This window comes from Cebus imitator, unplaced genomic scaffold, assembly GCF_001604975.1.
Source record: "Cebus imitator isolate Cc_AM_T3 unplaced genomic scaffold, Cebus_imitator-1.0 Scaffold295, whole genome shotgun sequence".
NCBI classification, from domain to species: Eukaryota; Metazoa; Chordata; class Mammalia; order Primates; family Cebidae; genus Cebus; species Cebus imitator.
Genome location: NW_016107610.1, coordinates 2,148,924 through 2,166,546, shown reverse-complemented (window position 1 = coordinate 2,166,546; position 17,623 = coordinate 2,148,924). Strand labels below are relative to the sequence as shown.

At 48.9% G+C, this 17,623-nt stretch overlaps 1 protein-coding gene across 2 annotated transcripts in view; it reads right to left on the bottom strand.

The window, feature by feature from the left end:
• Positions 1-240: 240 nt before the first annotated feature.
• Positions 241-17,623, bottom strand: part of AP3B2 (adaptor related protein complex 3 subunit beta 2) — a 40,151-nt gene continuing 22,768 nt past the window's right edge. Inside the window, exons 11-26 of one of the 2 annotated variants that reach the window (XM_017502269.2) lie at positions 16,953-17,015; positions 16,506-16,638; positions 16,109-16,218; positions 15,297-15,473; positions 7,799-7,985; positions 6,497-6,615; positions 5,920-6,028; positions 5,442-5,565; positions 4,874-5,054; positions 4,635-4,695; positions 4,199-4,305; positions 3,777-4,005; positions 3,260-3,344; positions 2,908-3,005; positions 792-930; positions 241-702 (exon numbers count right to left, since the gene is read on the bottom strand). In XM_017502269.2, the coding sequence (XP_017357758.1) occupies positions 360-702; positions 792-930; positions 2,908-3,005; positions 3,260-3,344; positions 3,777-4,005; positions 4,199-4,305; positions 4,635-4,695; positions 4,874-5,054; positions 5,442-5,565; positions 5,920-6,028; positions 6,497-6,615; positions 7,799-7,985; positions 15,297-15,473; positions 16,109-16,218; positions 16,506-16,638; positions 16,953-17,015 (2,265 nt within the window). In that variant the 3' untranslated portion in view covers positions 241-359. The remainder of the gene's footprint in view (positions 703-791; positions 931-2,907; positions 3,006-3,259; positions 3,345-3,776; positions 4,006-4,198; positions 4,306-4,634; positions 4,696-4,873; positions 5,055-5,441; positions 5,566-5,919; positions 6,029-6,496; positions 6,616-7,798; positions 7,986-15,296; positions 15,474-16,108; positions 16,219-16,505; positions 16,639-16,952; positions 17,016-17,623) is intronic. The other variant, XM_017502270.2, reaches the window with a different exon arrangement.

Below are 17,623 nucleotides of genomic sequence, written 5' to 3'. Positions count from 1 at the left end.
GCTATTAAAAGGACCAAGGTGCTCTTCCAGCTCTGCCTTCCCATCCTGGCCCAGATGTCACTTCCACAGAGATGCCTCCAGACTTCTAGGCATCCTGACCCAGAGATGGTCACCTTGGGGATCCGACCAGAGCTATTCCTGAGAAGCAGTCACAGCCTTCCCACAAGGTCACAAGAGCCAGATACTGTTACCCTGAGCAGCTGTCCCCCAAACCCCTAGAAGGAAAGTCGAGCCAGCATCTAGGGAGAAGACATTTTATTGAGACTGCTATATAAATAGCTACAGAAAGCTGGGAGGACCAAAGGGAGTGGCTGCCATCTCCTTCTGCACAGATCACTAAGGAACCCATGGGGAGGGGATTAGGGGAGGTCCTGGTCCTCCAGGGGGAGAGAGAACACCCTGAACGCTATCTGGCATGAGGAGGTTGATGAGAGAGTGAGAAAGGTGAGAGGGACTGACAGCCCAGATGTCATGGGGGAGGTATAGATGGGAGCCAAAGAGGTACAGCATTTTGAAGTCATTGGATCAGAGCCTGTATCACATCCTTCACCAGCATGGTGCCAATCACCATTTTCTCGCTGTTGACAGTCAGCTGGGCAGCTCCAGCTGGCCGGGCATCCAGGGTCAGCAGAACGAGACTCCCACTGGTTAGTGTCCTCCCTGCAAACCTGAGGTGGGAGTAGAAGAAGGGATGGGGAAGAGCTGCTAAGGGTGACTGTGTTTGGAAGGGGCTCAGTGCCTGGGGCTCCTCCTTCAAACCAGGGCCCCATGCTCATTATTTCCTCTAGTACCTGTACTCATCAGATGTCCCACAAGGAACACGACCCAGGTTGGCAGTGGTGGTCACTTTCTGCACCACAATGTGGTCACTCCGACAGGTGTCTGGCAGCATGAGCTTCTCTGTGATCTCATTCATGCCCATCAGCTTTCCTGGGGGCAGAGGTTGTGATAAGGACAGAAGCCGTGGGGACAGAGGCCAGCACCTGGGTCTGCTTAGTGAGCATCAAGTTCTCCCAGGCTGGGAAGGTATCATGCAAAGGGCAGGTCAGAATCTCCATCATCGGTCTTGGGGAGGGGGGCCTTCCCTCTCAGAGGGGGCCCTCCTTCAGGAAGCCTTTGTCAGCCTCTCTCTCCCTCCCACACAGGGCTTTATCCACGTTGTTACCAAAGACTGATTTGGCACTTTCTCCACCAGACATCTGTGCTACCAGCCCCTAAGAGTGGCCAGTCAGTTCTTAAGAGGTTCCTCCATCCTGGACCTCACACCCTTTCATCATTCTTGGGGGGCCCTCTAACCAACATTCAACTCCCACCCAGCTCCTGGATGCTGAGCTCTCACAAAGAGATCACAGGTGGCTATTGTGATCTCCTGGCTAGAGTCCAGTAGTCACATGCAGCATTCACAGGTACATTCCTAATTGTACCTCTGCAGCAGCAGCTCCAGGCCTAGCCAGGGCTCCTGAAGCCCCCAAACACTCACAGCACCCCCAGAACTCCTCATTCTGCAGGGCTGACTTCTCTCCACTCACACACTCTAGGGCCCCCAAGGGAGCCCCTCCATCTGCCCTCCTGCACACCAACAGGAGTGCTTCTCTTCAGCCTCTCTTTCCTTCCTCTGCTGCTTCCCCCAATCTTCACCTCCTTTTAGAAACTGACATCCCTCTCGTTTCTTCCATCCCCTTCATTCCTAATAACATTTTCTTGTCTTTGTTCCTTCAATCTGTTCAAGTGTCCCTGTTTCTAAAAAATCCTTTTTAGAAGTGAGATCCATCCTTCATTGTGCTAATGCCCTATCTCCTTCCTCATTCATGACTAAAGTCCTTCAAAGAGGACTCCATTTACTTGAGCCCTGGTCTCCCTCAGCCCACTCCAGTTGGCCTCTTCCCTCCTTTAGCAATGACCCTTTCTCCCTAACGTTGGCAGTAGCCTTCTATACGCTCAGTCTGAAGGTCTTTGGTAACTGTGGCTTGCAGACACCTTCTGCCTTGTCTTTCCTGGTTCTCCTCTCACCTCTCCCTTTGCTCCTTTTCCTCTTTCTTGTGCAGAATTTAGGTTTTCCCCCAAGGTTCTGTCTTTGGCCTTCCTATTTTCTCTAGCCTCCCAGAGTGATCTCATTCATATTCACAGCTTCCATTACCACCTCTATGCTCGTGACTCCAGCTTCAAAGTGTTTCCTGGGCAAAGACCCATAATTTCAATTGCATACTAAATATGTTCTGAATTTTCCAAATGCATTTCAAAATCAGTTTATCCAAAACTATCCATATCTTCCCTCCTCCCTTGCCCAAGCCACTCTTCTTTCTTCTAGGCCAGAGGTTTTGCAGATTACAGCCTGCAGGCCAAATCCAGCCCACCACCTGTATGACCCACAATGTTTTAAATATTTTTTTAAATGTTGGGGAAGCAATCAAAGAAGATTAATATTTCATGACACATGAAAATTATGAAATTTAAACTTGTGTCTATAAATATAAATGGAAATTTCTTGAAACACAGCCATACTCATTCATTTACATACTGTCTATGGCTGTTTTTATGTTTCAAGAGCCGCAGTCATGTTGTAACTGCAACAGAGACCACATGATTCTCAAAGGCTAAATCAGTTATCTTTGGCCCATTATAGAAAAAGTTTGCAAGCCAGGCGCGGTGGCTCACGCCTGTAATCCTAGCACTTTGGGAGGCTGAGGTGGGTAGATCACCTGAGGTCAGGGGTTCAAGACCAGCCTGGCCATCATGGTGAAACCCCATCTTTAAAAAAATAAATAAATAAAAATAAAAATAAAGAAAAAGTTTGCTGACCCCTGGTCTAGACGAAGGACACCACCATTCTCCCTACCATCCAAGCTGGACAAGCTTCTGTACCCATTCCCAGGGAGCACTCTCTGCCCATTCCCAGGGAGCACTCACCCTGTTCTTTCTTAAACTCATTTTCACTCATGAACACAGGGGCCATCAGCTCCCCAACAGGTGGCTGAATGGAGACGTAGAACTGTCGGGTCTGGGTGCTGGGAAGGGTGGGAGGAAAGAGGGGGAGAAGAGGTAAGGTCGGCATCTCTCCCCTCATGTTCCACCCTGTGTAGAGGCATGGATTGGAAACACTGAGAGAGTGAGGTCAGGAATGAGGGCCTGAGATGGCCTCCAGACCCACCTAGTCATGATATGATGTATCCCCACTAACCACCACCTCCATCTCCAGTTCACTGTTACCCTGTCTCTCTTCAGCCCACTCTCTCACCCACACCTCGAGTTGGACACATACCACAGCTGGAAGTTGGCTGCCTGGGTTGAGTCACAGAAATTAATGCCCATTACAGCAGTGGCAGATTCTCCAGGTTCCAGGGACTCTGAAGTAGTGTAAGGCAGTGAAGGGGAGAGGGAGGGCCACCATCACCTGATAGGTCTAGAACCCAGCCTGGCCCTCCCCTCCACTGTCACAGCTGACCAGTCATCTACAGAATCTTGGTTTTTTTGGCCCCTAGGGACTGTTCCTGGGTACCTCCTGAACTCTAAGCACCTTTCCCTACTCACCCTCACCACATTCAAGTTAGTCCTGAAAAAAACCAAGGCCCAAATCTGCTTCTGCAAGCACCTCCCGCCCTGATATGAACTTGCTTGTTTCATAATCTGCCTTGTCCACCAGAGTGTGGATCATGTTAGATGCCATCTCTGTGCCCCCACAGCTTGGCCCCTGGCCTGGCACAAGTAGGGTATCAACAACCACAGAAAGACTGACTCTGCCCAGGAGCTTCCTCCACCCCGTCCAAAGCCCTTCGCACCAATTTCAGGAAATTCTTGGATGCTGATGCCAGCAGGCAGTTTGGAGGTGCCCAAATGCAGGCCTTTGATAGGGGTATCAGAGCTGTTGGAGAAGTGGATGTGCACAGACACCATGTGGGGGTCCCCGGAGAAAGGCTGGCGGCTGAAGGTGTAGTCCACAGCCAGCCCCTCGCCAGCTACCCGGTGCAGCAGCTCCTGTCGCCCAACGCCCGACACTGGACTCAGAAGCTAGAATGGAGGGGAAAGGAAGGACAGAACTGAGCAAGATGGAGTCTGTCGCAGCGTTGTCCCCTAGGGCCATCCAGCAACTGGGACTCAAAGCTATCACATCTTCTATCACATCTTCCCACACATCCACACCATAGGATGCAGAACAGGGATGTATCCCTGTCCAGCCCAGTCCCACCTCCATCCCACTCACCGACGGTACCAGGGTGGAGTCTGTGAGTGTCAGGCCCTCCAGGTCAGCAGCCAGACTGGTAGACACAATTGCTGGGGGAGACACAGGCTGAACACTGGGAGGGGTGACTGTGGGAGTAGATAAGACTATGATGAGGCAAAGTGAAGGTGGCTTGGGTTGAGCAGGGAGTCTAGGGATCAAGGAGCAAACATTTCAGCACCATGGACAGCGGGGGGGGGGCGGGGCACATGGCTGCCTGGAGGCTCTCGCCAAAATACCCATCTCTAGACCTCAACCCCAGACATGGGGAGGTTAGGTCTGCTGCCCTCTCAGGCCTGAAGATGTGTTCTGTCTGCTCCCCTGCTCCCACAAGACCTGAGGAACTTGATCCAGTCCCCATGGGCCATTCTAAGTCATACTCCCCAGGCCTACTTTCCCCTGTGACCACCAAACTCACAGTCCTCTAGATCAAGAAGGGAGATCTCCTTGGCTGCAGGGGCACTTTTGCTGCTGGGAGGCTGAAAGAAAAAAATGGGAGTGGGTGTGGGGAAGAGGAGCACTTTGGCATGTTCTGGGTTGGGTAGAAGGTATCATGGTCTGTTCTGGATGGTAGAGAGATAGATGTCTGGGCCTGGCCCAGAGGGTGGGGAGGCCCTGGCCCATGAGCACACCACTGCTCTGCCCCAAGGCTCTCACTGTTTTCCTCCTCCAGGAGGCAGGTTCCAACTGCTCCTCCTCGGACTCCGATGTCATCTCGGACTCCGATGAGCTACTGCTGGAATCGCTGCCCTCATCCGAGGATGACGCTTCTCCTTTTCCCTCTGGCACCTTCTTCTTCTTTGTCTTCCTCTTCTCAACATCTTCCTCACTCTGTTCACTGAATGAGAGTGGAAAAGGTGGGCTCGGGCCTGGCCTGGACACCCCTTCCTTGCTTCACAGAAGCAGGAGAAATGCTGAAAAGCTGGAGTGGAGTGGGGAGCCTGGGCCAGGAGGGTTCACACCTGAGTTCCTATAGCAGAGCCCCAGTGGGCGCTTGAAGCCAGCTTGTGCCAGCTCAGGCTCCAGGCCCCTGGTTACTTTTCCATACCACCCCATGAGGCCTCAGAGATCTGTAGCCAGCCAAAGCAGTCGTGTGAGCTGACAGCCCCAGCCAGCTAATGAGGGTCCCGGGGGCTCTTAGAAGACTGGTTAAAGCTCAGTGCTAGCCCTTCTTTCCAGGGGAGCCCCCTGAACACACCAGCCATCTGGTTAGTTCCCCTCTCACCTCTCGCTGCCTCTCACTTTTTCCTCATCCTCATCTTGGTCTTCATTTTCAGACTCACTGCTGGAGTCCCCAGAGCCGCTCTCGCTGCTGCTTTTACTGTCTGATTCACTCTCAGATTCAGGTTCTGTTGAGGAACAATATGAGGCCTCCTCCCTCATATGCAGGCCTCCTTGGATCTGAAGCAGGCAACTGGGTTCTAGCTTCAGACTCAGTACTAAAGCCTCAAACCTCTCCCACCTGCCCCCAGCCCTACATGCCAGCTGAAACTGACAGAAACACAGATGGACTCTATGGATAGAAACCTGCTCAAGCACACACACCTGGGATATGAATCCCTCAGGTGCACAAACAGAACTCACAGCAGGTGCACACCCCTGGACACATGACCATATGACCATATACATACACCCCTCATATAGTCAGTCACACAGATGCATGGGCAGGAGCACAGAGGACCCCAGCTCTGCCATCTGCTCACCACTGTCTGCAGACTCCGTGGGGCCTGACTCCCCCTCAGAGTCTGAGTAGAAGGGTTTTTCCTTCTCCTTCCTCTTCTCCCGATTTGAGCATTTGGTCCATTCAGGTACCTGGAGATGGGGGTATGGTGCAGGGTCATTTCATCATGGTTGAGGAGAAGGCAGGCAGGTACAGGCCCTTCTTACCCTTTATTCCACTTCTTCGTGAGGCCCTACCTGGTCTTGTCCCACAAAGAGAATAACAGAGGAGGAAGAAAGGGGCACTGTCCATGGAGAAAAAGGGATGCTATTCACAGGGGGGCACTGCCAAACCAAGGTGGAAACAGAGCATGGGAAGGCACAGGAACACAACACACAGGGGAAGCAGAGGGACACAGACAGGGCAGAGGGGAGAGCACACAGCACACGGAGGTGAGACCTCAGTGTATTCGCCCAACAGGCCCACGTGGGTCTCAATAAGGGAGATATCTTCTTCCTGTGTGTGGGGAGGGTGTCAGGAGGGCTGGGCCAGCACTGCCAGGGCTCCCTACTCTCTGCCCTCATCAACACACACACACATCAAACCTCCACCCCGCTGACCTCCACATTGCGCACAGATGGGTCTGGGGCTTCCTCTGGCCAGTCTGGGAGCTCCTGGTAGCCTGTGGCCTTGGCATTGAGCAGATGGGACAGTGAGCCCAGCTGGAAGTGGTCCCGGTCTGGGGATAGGTTTGGAGGTCAGGCAGGTAGCAGCAGTGAGGGAATGCTCTGGAGCTGTTTCCCAGGTGGGGCTGGGTCATGATTCTGACTGGGACTTCCCAGGTGGGTAGGGGAGGGAGATGGATGTGTCCCCTAACGGCTCTTCCACCCTGACTGCACCTTTAGGCACACATGCTAGAAGAAAAAGCTGTCTGGCCAGGCCAGAGCAGGGACTGAGGGCCAGGGAGAGATAGCCTGCAGAGGTGGGTAGGAGGAGACTCTGGGCCCAAAGATGCTGCAAGCCTGTCTGCTCAGAAAGCATGTCTAGTCAGGGTCTGGACTCAGTGGGGAGGGGTGAGCAGTCAGAGCATGAGTGTGCAGAGTCCGGGTCAGAGGTCAGGCACTACTAGAGGAGGGCAGCACAGGCCTGTGAGGATGGTGTCAGGGAGAAAGGGACTATTGCCTTCTTCCTGGGAGATTTTCAGAACTATCCCTACCCTCAGAATCTCCCCAGTCCTTAGGTCCAGGGAAGAGAAAAGCAACAAAAAGATACTAAGGAGAACTGAGCTTTGTGAAGGAGGCTCCTCTCCTGTGTAGGTTCCTGGCTTCCGCTCCTGGGGTCTGGAAAGCCAGTGGGAGGACCCTCCCCTCCCAGGCCCCTCTCAGGGCCCTTGTCATGAGAAGAGGCCTTAAGGGCCAAGCCCAGGAACAGAGGCAAGGCTGAAGGCCTGGGGCCTGGGATTCAGACTGACCTGTAGTGACTAAGCTGACAAGAGTGCAGGCAACTGCTTTATCAGGACCTTAATAAAAATATACACCTCTCTTTTGTGTGTTTTTTTGCTTTCTGCCTTCCTGGGTCCTTGGTATTTAAGATCTTGGTATGTATTCCAAAGCCTAGTGTCTGCTCAGGGAGGGAGATGGAAAGGGGAGCCTGAGAGGAGAGGAGGCAGGAGCCCATCCTGGCTGGGAAGGCAGACCCTCAGGTGAGATGATGCTAGCAGTGGTTGTGGGCAGGTAAAAAAGTAATTCCTGGTGCCACAGGAGGGGCAAAAGGAGTGAGCCGGGGATAGGACTGTATTTCCCCAAAGTCCTGACCACAGAAGCCTGGTGCCTGGCCAGGGGCCTCAGGAAGGCCTGGGACAGAGACTCTGGCCAGTTTCTTCCCATTCCCCTAGGAAGGTTGCCCTTGATTTCAGTTCCCACCTTTGAAGGATGACTCCAAGACTGGAGCTGGTTTGGGTGCCAGGAAGAGCTTCTTGGCATGGCGGCTGAGGGCCCCACCCTGCTCAGAAGGGACGATGAGCTGCCGGGTGAAGCGTGCCCGGTCGCGAATATCATAGTTTTGGTCATACTTGGCCAGACTCAGCACATATTGGGTCAGCAGCTTGGTCTGGAGGAATAGGAAGAGGTGGGTCAGCTGACGGAGAGGGTAGGGACTCAGGAGGCTAGGAACCAGATTCTTTAATCTAATACCTGCAGGCAGAATGTCTGCTCTCCCTGCTTAGGACTGGCTGCCTCACCAACCTGTCTCTCCCTCCTGCCCTTGTTCTGGGCTCAGCATTTTCTCTCATTTCTCTGGCCCTGCCTCTGATGACCCCAACTTTGACAACTGCCTTGGGCCAGCAAAAGAGGTTTTCCTTTTGGACTGTCCCCATTCCTGGCTCTGCACTCCATTCTTCCCCAGGTTTGTGGTCCCTACCACTCCAGGCCTGTCCTGCCTTTTTACTCTAGGGTAGCAGGGTATGTGGAAGTCTGGAACACTCTGCTGGACTTCACAGTTTCCAGGCTCCATCACCCAGGGGGGAATTAGACAACAAAAAGAGAGAGAAGATAAATAGGGGTCCCTTTGGCAGGGCCCACCCTCATTCCCTATCCACCCACTTAGTAGATTCTGAGCAGCCCAGGGATCTCAGAGGCCTTGATCCTTCCCTGGAAGGTTATAATGACATCAAAGCAAACTGCAGCTTCCCGTGGGTTTGCCGAGGTCATTAGGGTTCACAGTCTGCAGTCAGGGAAGCTACAACTGCAGACCTAAAATCTCTTCATTTCTGCCATGATCTTGGCCTAATCTGCCTTAACATGGCAACATGGTAGCAGCCATCACCTATGGAGTGCCTTCTGGCACCAAGCACTGTGTGAGGTGCTTCACACTATCTCATCTAATCTCCCCAAACCTTCTGAAAGGTAGGTATTATTGCCCCCATTTTACAGAAGAGAAGCAGAATCATTAAGGGGCTTTTCCCAGGCTGAGGACCCCATCAGTACCCTGTCTAGGCTTGCATCTGCTGGAATTGCACCCTGTCTGCTTCCCTTCACTGCCTACCTGCTGACATAAGGAGGCTGCCCTGGCCCAGGTCTCCATGTTTCCATCTCTTGTGACCAAGATCAAAACCACCAAGTAGCCAACAACCAGAGTGCCCAGGGGCATCAGGGGCCAGCAGGAGGGAGCCTGGAACTGACTGATCTTCCTGAGGTTTATGGTAACATACTGTCACATGCAGCCTTGGACATGGTTAACCCAGCTAATCTGACAAGAATATCAAGCAGATGTCCATGCAATCCCTATCAACATACCAATGATATTCTTCACAGAAACAGAAAAAGCAATCCTAGAATTTATATGGAACCACGAAAGACCCAGAGTAGCCAAAGCTATCCTGAGCAAGAACAAAACTGGAAGAATGGCATTATCTGACTTCAAATTATACTACAGAGCTATAGTAACCAAGGCAGCATGGTACTGTCATAGAAACAGACATAGAGACAAATGGAACAGAATAGAGAACCCAAAAATAAATCCATACATCTACAGTGAATTTTTTTTCTTTTTTTTTTGAGAAGGAGTTTCGCTCTTGTTGCCCAGGCTGGAGTGCAGTGGTGCGATCTCGGCTCCCTGCAACCTCCGCCTCACAGATTCAAGCAATTCTCCTGCCTCAGCCTCCTGAGTAGCCGGGATTACAAGCACCCGCCACCATGCCCAGCTAATTTTTGTATTTTCAGTAGAGACAGGGTTTTGCCATGTTGGCCAGGCTGGTCTCAAACTCCTGACCTTGGGTGATCCACCCACCTCGGCCTCCCAAAGTGCTGGGATTACAGGTGTGAGCCACCACACCCGAATGTTAATTCATTTAGGACAGAGTTGTCAAGAACATACAATAGAGAAAGGAGAGTTTCTTCAATAAATTGTGCTGGCAAAACTGGTTATCTATATGGAGAAGAATAAAATTAGACCCCTATCTCTTGCCATATGCAAAAATCAAATCATAATGGATTAAAAACTTAAATCTAACACCTCAAACTATGAAACTACTAAAAGAAAACTTTAGAGAAATTCTCAAGGACATTGTACTGGGCAAAGATTTCTTGAGTAATACCCCACAAGCACAGGCAACCAAAGGAAAAATAGACATGGGATCACAACAAATTTGAAAGCTTCTGCACAGCAAAGGAATCAACAAAGACAAGCCACAGAATAGGAGAAAAAAAATTGCAAACTACCCATGTGACAAGAGATTAATAACCAGAATATGTAAGGAGCTCAAACAACTCAAGAGGAAAAAAAAATCCAATAATCTGATTTAAAAATGGGCAAAAGATCTGAGGAGACATTTCTGAAAAGAAGACATACAAGTAGCAAATAGGTATATGAAAAGGTGATCAACATCACTGAGCATTAGAGAAATGCAAATCAAAACTACAAACAAAGGCCAGGCATGGTGGTTCATGCTTGTAATCCCAGCACTTTGGGAGGCTGAGGCAGGTGGATCACCTGAGGTCAGGAGTTTGAGACCAGCCTGACCAACATGGCGAAACCCCATCTCTACTAAAAATATGAAACTTAGCCAGGCGTGGTGGCGCATGCCTGTAGTCCCAGCTACTCAGGAGGCTGAGGCAAAAGAATCACCTGAACCACAGAGACAGAGGTTGCAGTGAGCCAAGATTGTACCACTGCACACTCCAGCCTGGGTGACAAAGCAACACTCTGTTTCAAAAAACAAAACAAACAAAAACACAATAATATATCATCTCACTCCAAGTAAAATGGCTTACATCCAAAAGATAGCCAATAACAAATGCTAGCAAGGACACGGAGAAAAGGCAACCCTTGTACACTGTTAGTGGCAATGTGTATGAAGAACAGTTTGGAGGTTCCTTAAAAAACTAAACATAGTGCTACCGTATGATATACCCCAATCCCAATACTAGGTATATACCCCAAAGTAAGGAAATCAGTATATTGAAGTGATATCTGTACTCCCATAGACACTCTCTACCCATAGACACTGAGTGTTTATTGTAGCACTGTTCACAATAGCCAAGATTTGAGAGCAACTTAAGTGTCCGTCAACAGACAAATAGATAAAGAAAATATGGTACATACACACAATGCAGAATGAGATCCTGTCATCTGCAACAACATGGATACAGTTAGAGGTCATTATGTTAAGTGAAATAAGCCAAGCACAGAAAAACAAACTTCACATGTTCTCACTTATTTGTGAGGGCTAAAAATTAAAAGAATTGAACTCATGGAGATAGAGAATAGAACAATGGTTACCAGAGGCTGAGAAGGGTACTGGGTGGGGAGAAGTGGGATGGTTAATGGATACAAAATTATAGTTCTATAGAATGCATAAGATCTGGTGTTTGATAGCCCAACAGGGTAACCACAGTCAACAATAATTTATTATACATTTAAAAGTAACTAAAAGAGGCCAGGCGCAGTGGCTCATGCCTGTAATCTCAGCACTCGGGGAGCCCAAGTCGGGTGGATCATGAGGTCAAGAGATCAAGACCATCCTGGCCAACATGGTGCAACCCCGTTTCTACTAAAAGTACAAAAATTAGCTGGCCATGGTGGAGTGTGGCTATAGTTTCAGCTACTCAGGTAGCTGAGGCAGGAGAATCGCTTGAACCTGGGAGGCAAGGGTTACAATGAGCTGAGATCACGCCACGGCACTCTAGCCTAGTGGCAAGAGCAAGACTTCGTCTCAAAAAAAAAAAAAAAAAAAACCTAACTAAAAGAATTGGATTGTTTGTAACACAAAGATAAATGCTTGAGGGAATGGATACCCCATTCCCTGATGTAATAATTGTTATGTATTGTATGCCTGTATCAAAATATCTCATGTACCCCATAAATATATACGCTTACTATATACCCATAAATTTAAAAAATAAAAAAAATAAAGACTGTCTTGCCAGCAGACTGGCTCTAAAGACTTTCTCCCTTGTGGCTTTGGAGAAATAAGCATCCATGTTGGGAAGCCCACGTGGCAAGGAGCTAAGGATGGCCTCTAGAAGGCCCCTGCTGACAGCCAGCAAGAAGCCAGGGCCACAATTCTACAACCATAAAGAAGTAGATCTTGGCACCATGTAACTTGGAAGTGAACCTTACCCCAGTACAGCCTCCAGATAAAAACTCAGCCTTGGCTGACACCTCAATTGTAGCCTTGCATAAGATCCAACTAAGCCATATCTGAACTCTCTACCCACAGACAGTGTGAAAATAAATGTGTGTTGTTTGAAGCCACTAAATTTATAGTAATTTATTATGTAGCAGAAAACTAATACAATTGATTAAATTGAATTCATGACCTCAAATGATCCGCCCACCTCGACCTCCCAAAGTGAATTACAGGTATGAGAAAGTAGAAAAAAATTTGGAAAAAATTATTTTGTATTTTTATGTATGTATTTATATATGTGTTTATTTATTTTTGAGATGGAGTCTCACTCTGTGGCCCAGGCTGGAGTGCAGTGGTGCCATCCAAGCTCACTGCAACCTCTGCCTCCTGGGTTCAAGCAATTCTCCTGCCTCAGCCTCCCAAGTAGCTAAGATTTCAGTGCACCACCATGCCCCAGCTAATTTTTTTGTAGTTTTAGTAGAGACAGGGTTTTGCCATGTTGGTCAGGCTGGTCTTGAATTCATGACCTCAAATGATCCGCCCACCTCAACCTCCCAAAGTGAATTACAGGTATGAGCCACTGAACCCAGCCTGGAGGAAATTCTAAGTGAAAATTTTAACGGGAATGTGAATGGGAAAAAAATATTACTAAATTTGAAAGCATTGGAAAGAAGCAGAAAAGTTTAAAATATTGGACGATAGACAGATGTACAACTTCTGAATGACTATATATGGGAATAAAAAATAAGGAAATATAAAGTTAATGATGGTTTTTTCTAAGTGGTGGACTTATGAATAGTTTGAACTTTTAATTTTCTGAGTTTTCCAAATGTTCTATGATAAGCATGTATTGCCTTTAGAATATTAAAAAAGTTTAATTTAAAAAGTTTTTAAACGCAATTCTGCAAAATTTATCAGTATCTTCCATACACTGTAGAGGCAGTCAAATGGGATGGCTGTAGATCCCACTATGCCTCTGGCAGACCCTCCTGCCACACATCTCACCTGGCATATAAAAGGAAACTCACCTGCTACACAGTTTCCCCCGGTTCTATACCCAAGTAGCTGTAATAACCACTTTCACTACCATTCCCCCTTAAGCCCTCTGTCACTGCATATTATGTCTTTGTGGCCTCTGGTCTAGAATCTGATTATCTGCCAATCAATAGCAGGGCAGGGACCTCATCTTGGTCATTTCCTTGGCCTCAGCCTCGGCCAGGATCTGGAATGCAGTGGGGCCATGTCCAAATTGGAGAGAATGACTGAGATTGCTGTGTGGCCTTTTAGCAGGCCAGATTGCCACCCATGGTACCAGGATGGGAAGCATCACTGCTGTTTTGTAAGCACGGTCATGTGCACATCCAAACCACCTCCCTTCTAGTACACCAAAGATTCCCCTTTCTTCACCACTCCCAGAAGAGGCTGGGAAGAAAGGAGAAAGAAAGGGAGGACAAAAATCTTTATTCAATCAAATAACCATTCTGATGGGCCTGCAAAGACTCGCTTTCAGGTGCCTAAACAGCCTACTCTGGGTGCCCTGACGGGTTCGGACCTCCCGTGTCCTGCCTAGGAGAGGGTTCAGCTGTATATACACACAGCTCTCTGTGCTAACCCTGATGACAGCTCTCACTGCTGTGTTTAAAATGTTTATTTTTGTCCTGTTTCTCCTACTTGGCTATGAGCATCTGGAGGCCTGTAAACATTTCTCACTCATTGTCATATCCCCAGGACGTAGCACAGTACCAGGCAAATAGTAGGCCTGTATGTTAAATAAATGAACAAATGCACATGTAGCTCACAGTGACAACTTGGGGAAATGCCATGCGGACAGGCCCAGGCTTATGAAAACATGCCAATCTCATCATTCTGGGGTTCAGGATTCTGGCCCAGTGCTGAGCATGTCAGATTCCCGCCCACCTGGGTGGCTCCCCACCCCTGCTGCTTCATCTTTTCAGACATTCCTCCCACCTGCTCCTTCCTCCCACCTGAACAAAGGAAGTACACAAATATTTGTTCAATGATTGAATGCTTCCCCATGGTGCTCCCTGTCTCTCTAACTTCTCTCTCTCCAATCTGCTTTGCCCACAACACCAATACCCATAGACTCAGTTGCCTCCACATATAACTGCTGCCCTTTCTGACTCCTGATTAGAGTCCCAGCACTTGGTGGCCCTGCTTACCTCAGCTTGAGTCTCTGGGGCTCACTCTGGCCAAAGAAGACACTGAGAAAGACAAGTGCCACCATCGAAAGACTCCCATGCACAGTGAGCATGGCAGGGATGCTACAGTCTCCAGGGTATCCCTGCTATAAATTTGTAGACCCCAGCCACCTACCCAGATATTTTCCTTCAAGAATTGGCAGAGTCTTTTTATAAAGGGCCATCAAATAACTATTTTAGGCTTTGAAGGCTATACAGTCTGTTGCAACTAGTCAACTCTGCTGTTGTAGCACAAAAGCGGCCATAGATAGTTTATAAATGAATGGGCAGGGCTATGTTCCAAGAAAACTTCATTCTTTTTTTTTTCTTAGACCCAAGTTCAAGGGACCAACAAAAGCTCATTTACAAAAACAGGCATAGGCCAGATTCAGGCTATGGGCAGTAGTTTGCCAATCCCTGTCCTGCTGAACTGAGTTGGAGAGTGTGGAAACTGTCATGGTGTTTGATGTCCCTGACACCTTGAAAAGCTCAGCACATTGCTTTATTTTAGCAGAATCTCCTGGAACCATCTCAGGAGATGCCAGACACTAGGAGGCTCTGAATGTCCTGATACCACAACTTAGTTGAGCCTCATCCTTGGCTATATGTCTCTTATAACCTTTCACCTTGGGAATGATAGTGGCCACCAGCACCACCCAAGCCCAAGCAGAGATTCACCCCCTATCTTTGGCACAGACTGGCCAAGCATTGTCAAGCTTTGGGAAGGATCACAGACCACATCTCCTGGGATACATGTGCTCACATCAGTATTTGCCACTGTTGGGCCCTTCACTTATCCCAATCAACTGTGGCTCTTCACAGCCCCAGAGTTCCAAGGTAGCAGACTAGAGGTTATAGCTTCATAGGAGAGCCTTTTCAACAGTGACCACCAGCACTACAAGGCCATTGAGTCCCCAGAATAGCTGTGGACATTCAAGTAGCATTGGTTACCTGGGCAGACCAGCCACCTTCCCTGATTCTTTTCCAAAATAGGAGCTAGAGTTCAGCCCTGCCTAGGGAGGGCTGAAAGAATACTGTCTGGGGAATTTCTGGGGACCAGAGTATTTGGGGGGGCAGTCATCTCTCCATCTTTACCTGTTTAGAGTTGGTCAGGTAGAGCTTGGCTGCCAGGTTGATGACCTGCAGCTTGACAATATCCTCCTCTGCTGTGAATGACTTGGCCATTTTTCTTAAGACATCAGGTGCAATCCTGGGGACATGCTCACAGTACTCTCCAATGAGCCACAGGATGCTGGCTCGGGCCATGGGCACCTGTGGTTGCAGGAGAGGAGTTGCAGATGGGTAAATATGGGAAAGTGGGTGGGTGGGAATTGGACTTCCAGGAGAACAGCACTCCTCATCTGTGCTGGCCTATTGTATTATGGGTTCTCTGGAAATGGGAGTTGGGGGTGGTAGGAGACAGAGAGGTTAAAAGGTAGGCATTTCCTGGACAGCATTTTCCCTCTTCTCAAGGGGTTCATTAGCATAGAGCTTTTAAGACCCTAAGTCTGTCATGAGGTAAGACTGACTTTCTGGCTTCATTGTACCCTCAGTGTTTTATTTCCATGTTACTCTCCTGAATCTTTGGGAATGCCTGGTTTAGGTATTTCAGCTTAGTAGTGCCATAGGAAAAACACAGTATTTGTCACTCAACCATGGTTGGCTAGAGCTTTAGAGAGAAAGCAAGAGTAGTGGTAAAATCCATGGTGCTCAGTGAGGATCTCCAAAGGGAAGGTGAATCTTGGGTAACAAGATTAGGGTCACATGGTCCAGCATCTCTCCTCCTCCCACCTGAAAACCTAAGGCTTGGAAGTTGCTTTTGATAAGGCTACAGTATTTAATTATATGGTCTTGAAATCATGGGGAGGACCTTGGGGTGGGGACTGAAAATGTGGCTACTCCCTCACCTGGATGTTGTCTGTAAGCTTTGCCAAGTGTTTGATGATCTCTCCATGTTGTGCTGGCTGCATCTGCAGCAATTTCTTAATGACGACCACTGACTCTGCAACCACAAGCTCTATGGAACAAAAATGAGTGTGTGGCCCCTGGGACAATCAGATGGCCACACTGAGGTGGACAGACACACCTGCAATCCCCCAGGCCCTTGGCTCTTTATCTCAACCCTCTGCTCTTCTCTAGCAGCCCTCAGAGGCGTAGGAACACGTGGGCCCAGATCAAGACAGACAGACCAATGGACACACATTGTGCCTAGGCAGACTGGTAGATATCCACTGACCAGCAAAGTCAGACCTGCAGACGGACACTCACTGATCATCATGGTTGGACACTCAAGCAAACACTGACCGTCACGGTTGGACAGCAGCTGCACCAGGCCATTGAGGCAGGTGTCACGGACTCGGCCGATGTTAGTTGCACAGCGTCCAATGGCCTGGATTGTGGCTGCCACAAAGTCCTTGTCCATGCTGCGAATATAGGTCTGTGGAATATGACAAAGAAATCCCTCAGTGACCCTGCAGGCTTGAGAGTGAACTTCAAGAAGGCGGTAGCCCCTCCTTTTATGACTCATCATGCCAGACTAAGACCTGGGAAAGAGAGTGATACCGCCACCCCCAATCAAGTGATTCCTTGGCCCAAAGCCAGCCAAAGGCATTGGAAGGGGAACTTAAGACAATAATTTCTCCAGCTTTGGGCTCATAAGAGGAGGTTTGACCCACCAGGGCAATTCTCACTGAGCACAAGGATCTGATGGGCACCTCTCCCAGGCCATTCTGACTGGGAGCTGGCCTGTACCTGGAATTCCCGTAGGACAGTAGGAATGTTGGTCTCATTGGCCAGGTTTGTCAGCACTTCCAGCTGCAGGGACGGGTGGAGAGGCAGAAAATGGGTGGGGTGGCCAGTGGGCTTTCTGTGTTTTCATTCCATATACACTTCGCAAACCAGAAAACAATCCTCATGACAGCCCTGCATCATCCTCAGACTGATGAGGGAACTGACAGGTTACGAAACTTGTCTAGAAATCAAAAGGACCAGTTTCCCTACAGAGTATGCTTATAGTATGGTCCTGTCACCTCCCTACTCCACTGAAAACGTAAAGGTTCATATCGCTTTTAGGAGAAGACCATCGTCTTCACCATGGTCTGTAAGTCCCTGAATGATCTGCCTGCTGTCTACCTCCCATCTCCCGTCACTCTCCCCCTTGCTTTCCAGGCCCCAGTCCCACTCCACTTCATAACCCAGGGTCTTCGCAGATGCTGTGTTCCTCTGCGTGGAGCAGTTCTTCCCATTTCTGTCCCTGCATAATTCATGTGCATCTCCCAGGCTTCAGCTCAAGTCTCATATCCTCCAGAAAAACTTCCCTGAAACCAGACTACATGAAGTCTCCCTATTTTATGCCCTGATGGCTCTGCACACTTTCTTCCATATTTCTTTTTTTTTTTTTTTTTTTTTTTTTTTTTTTTTTT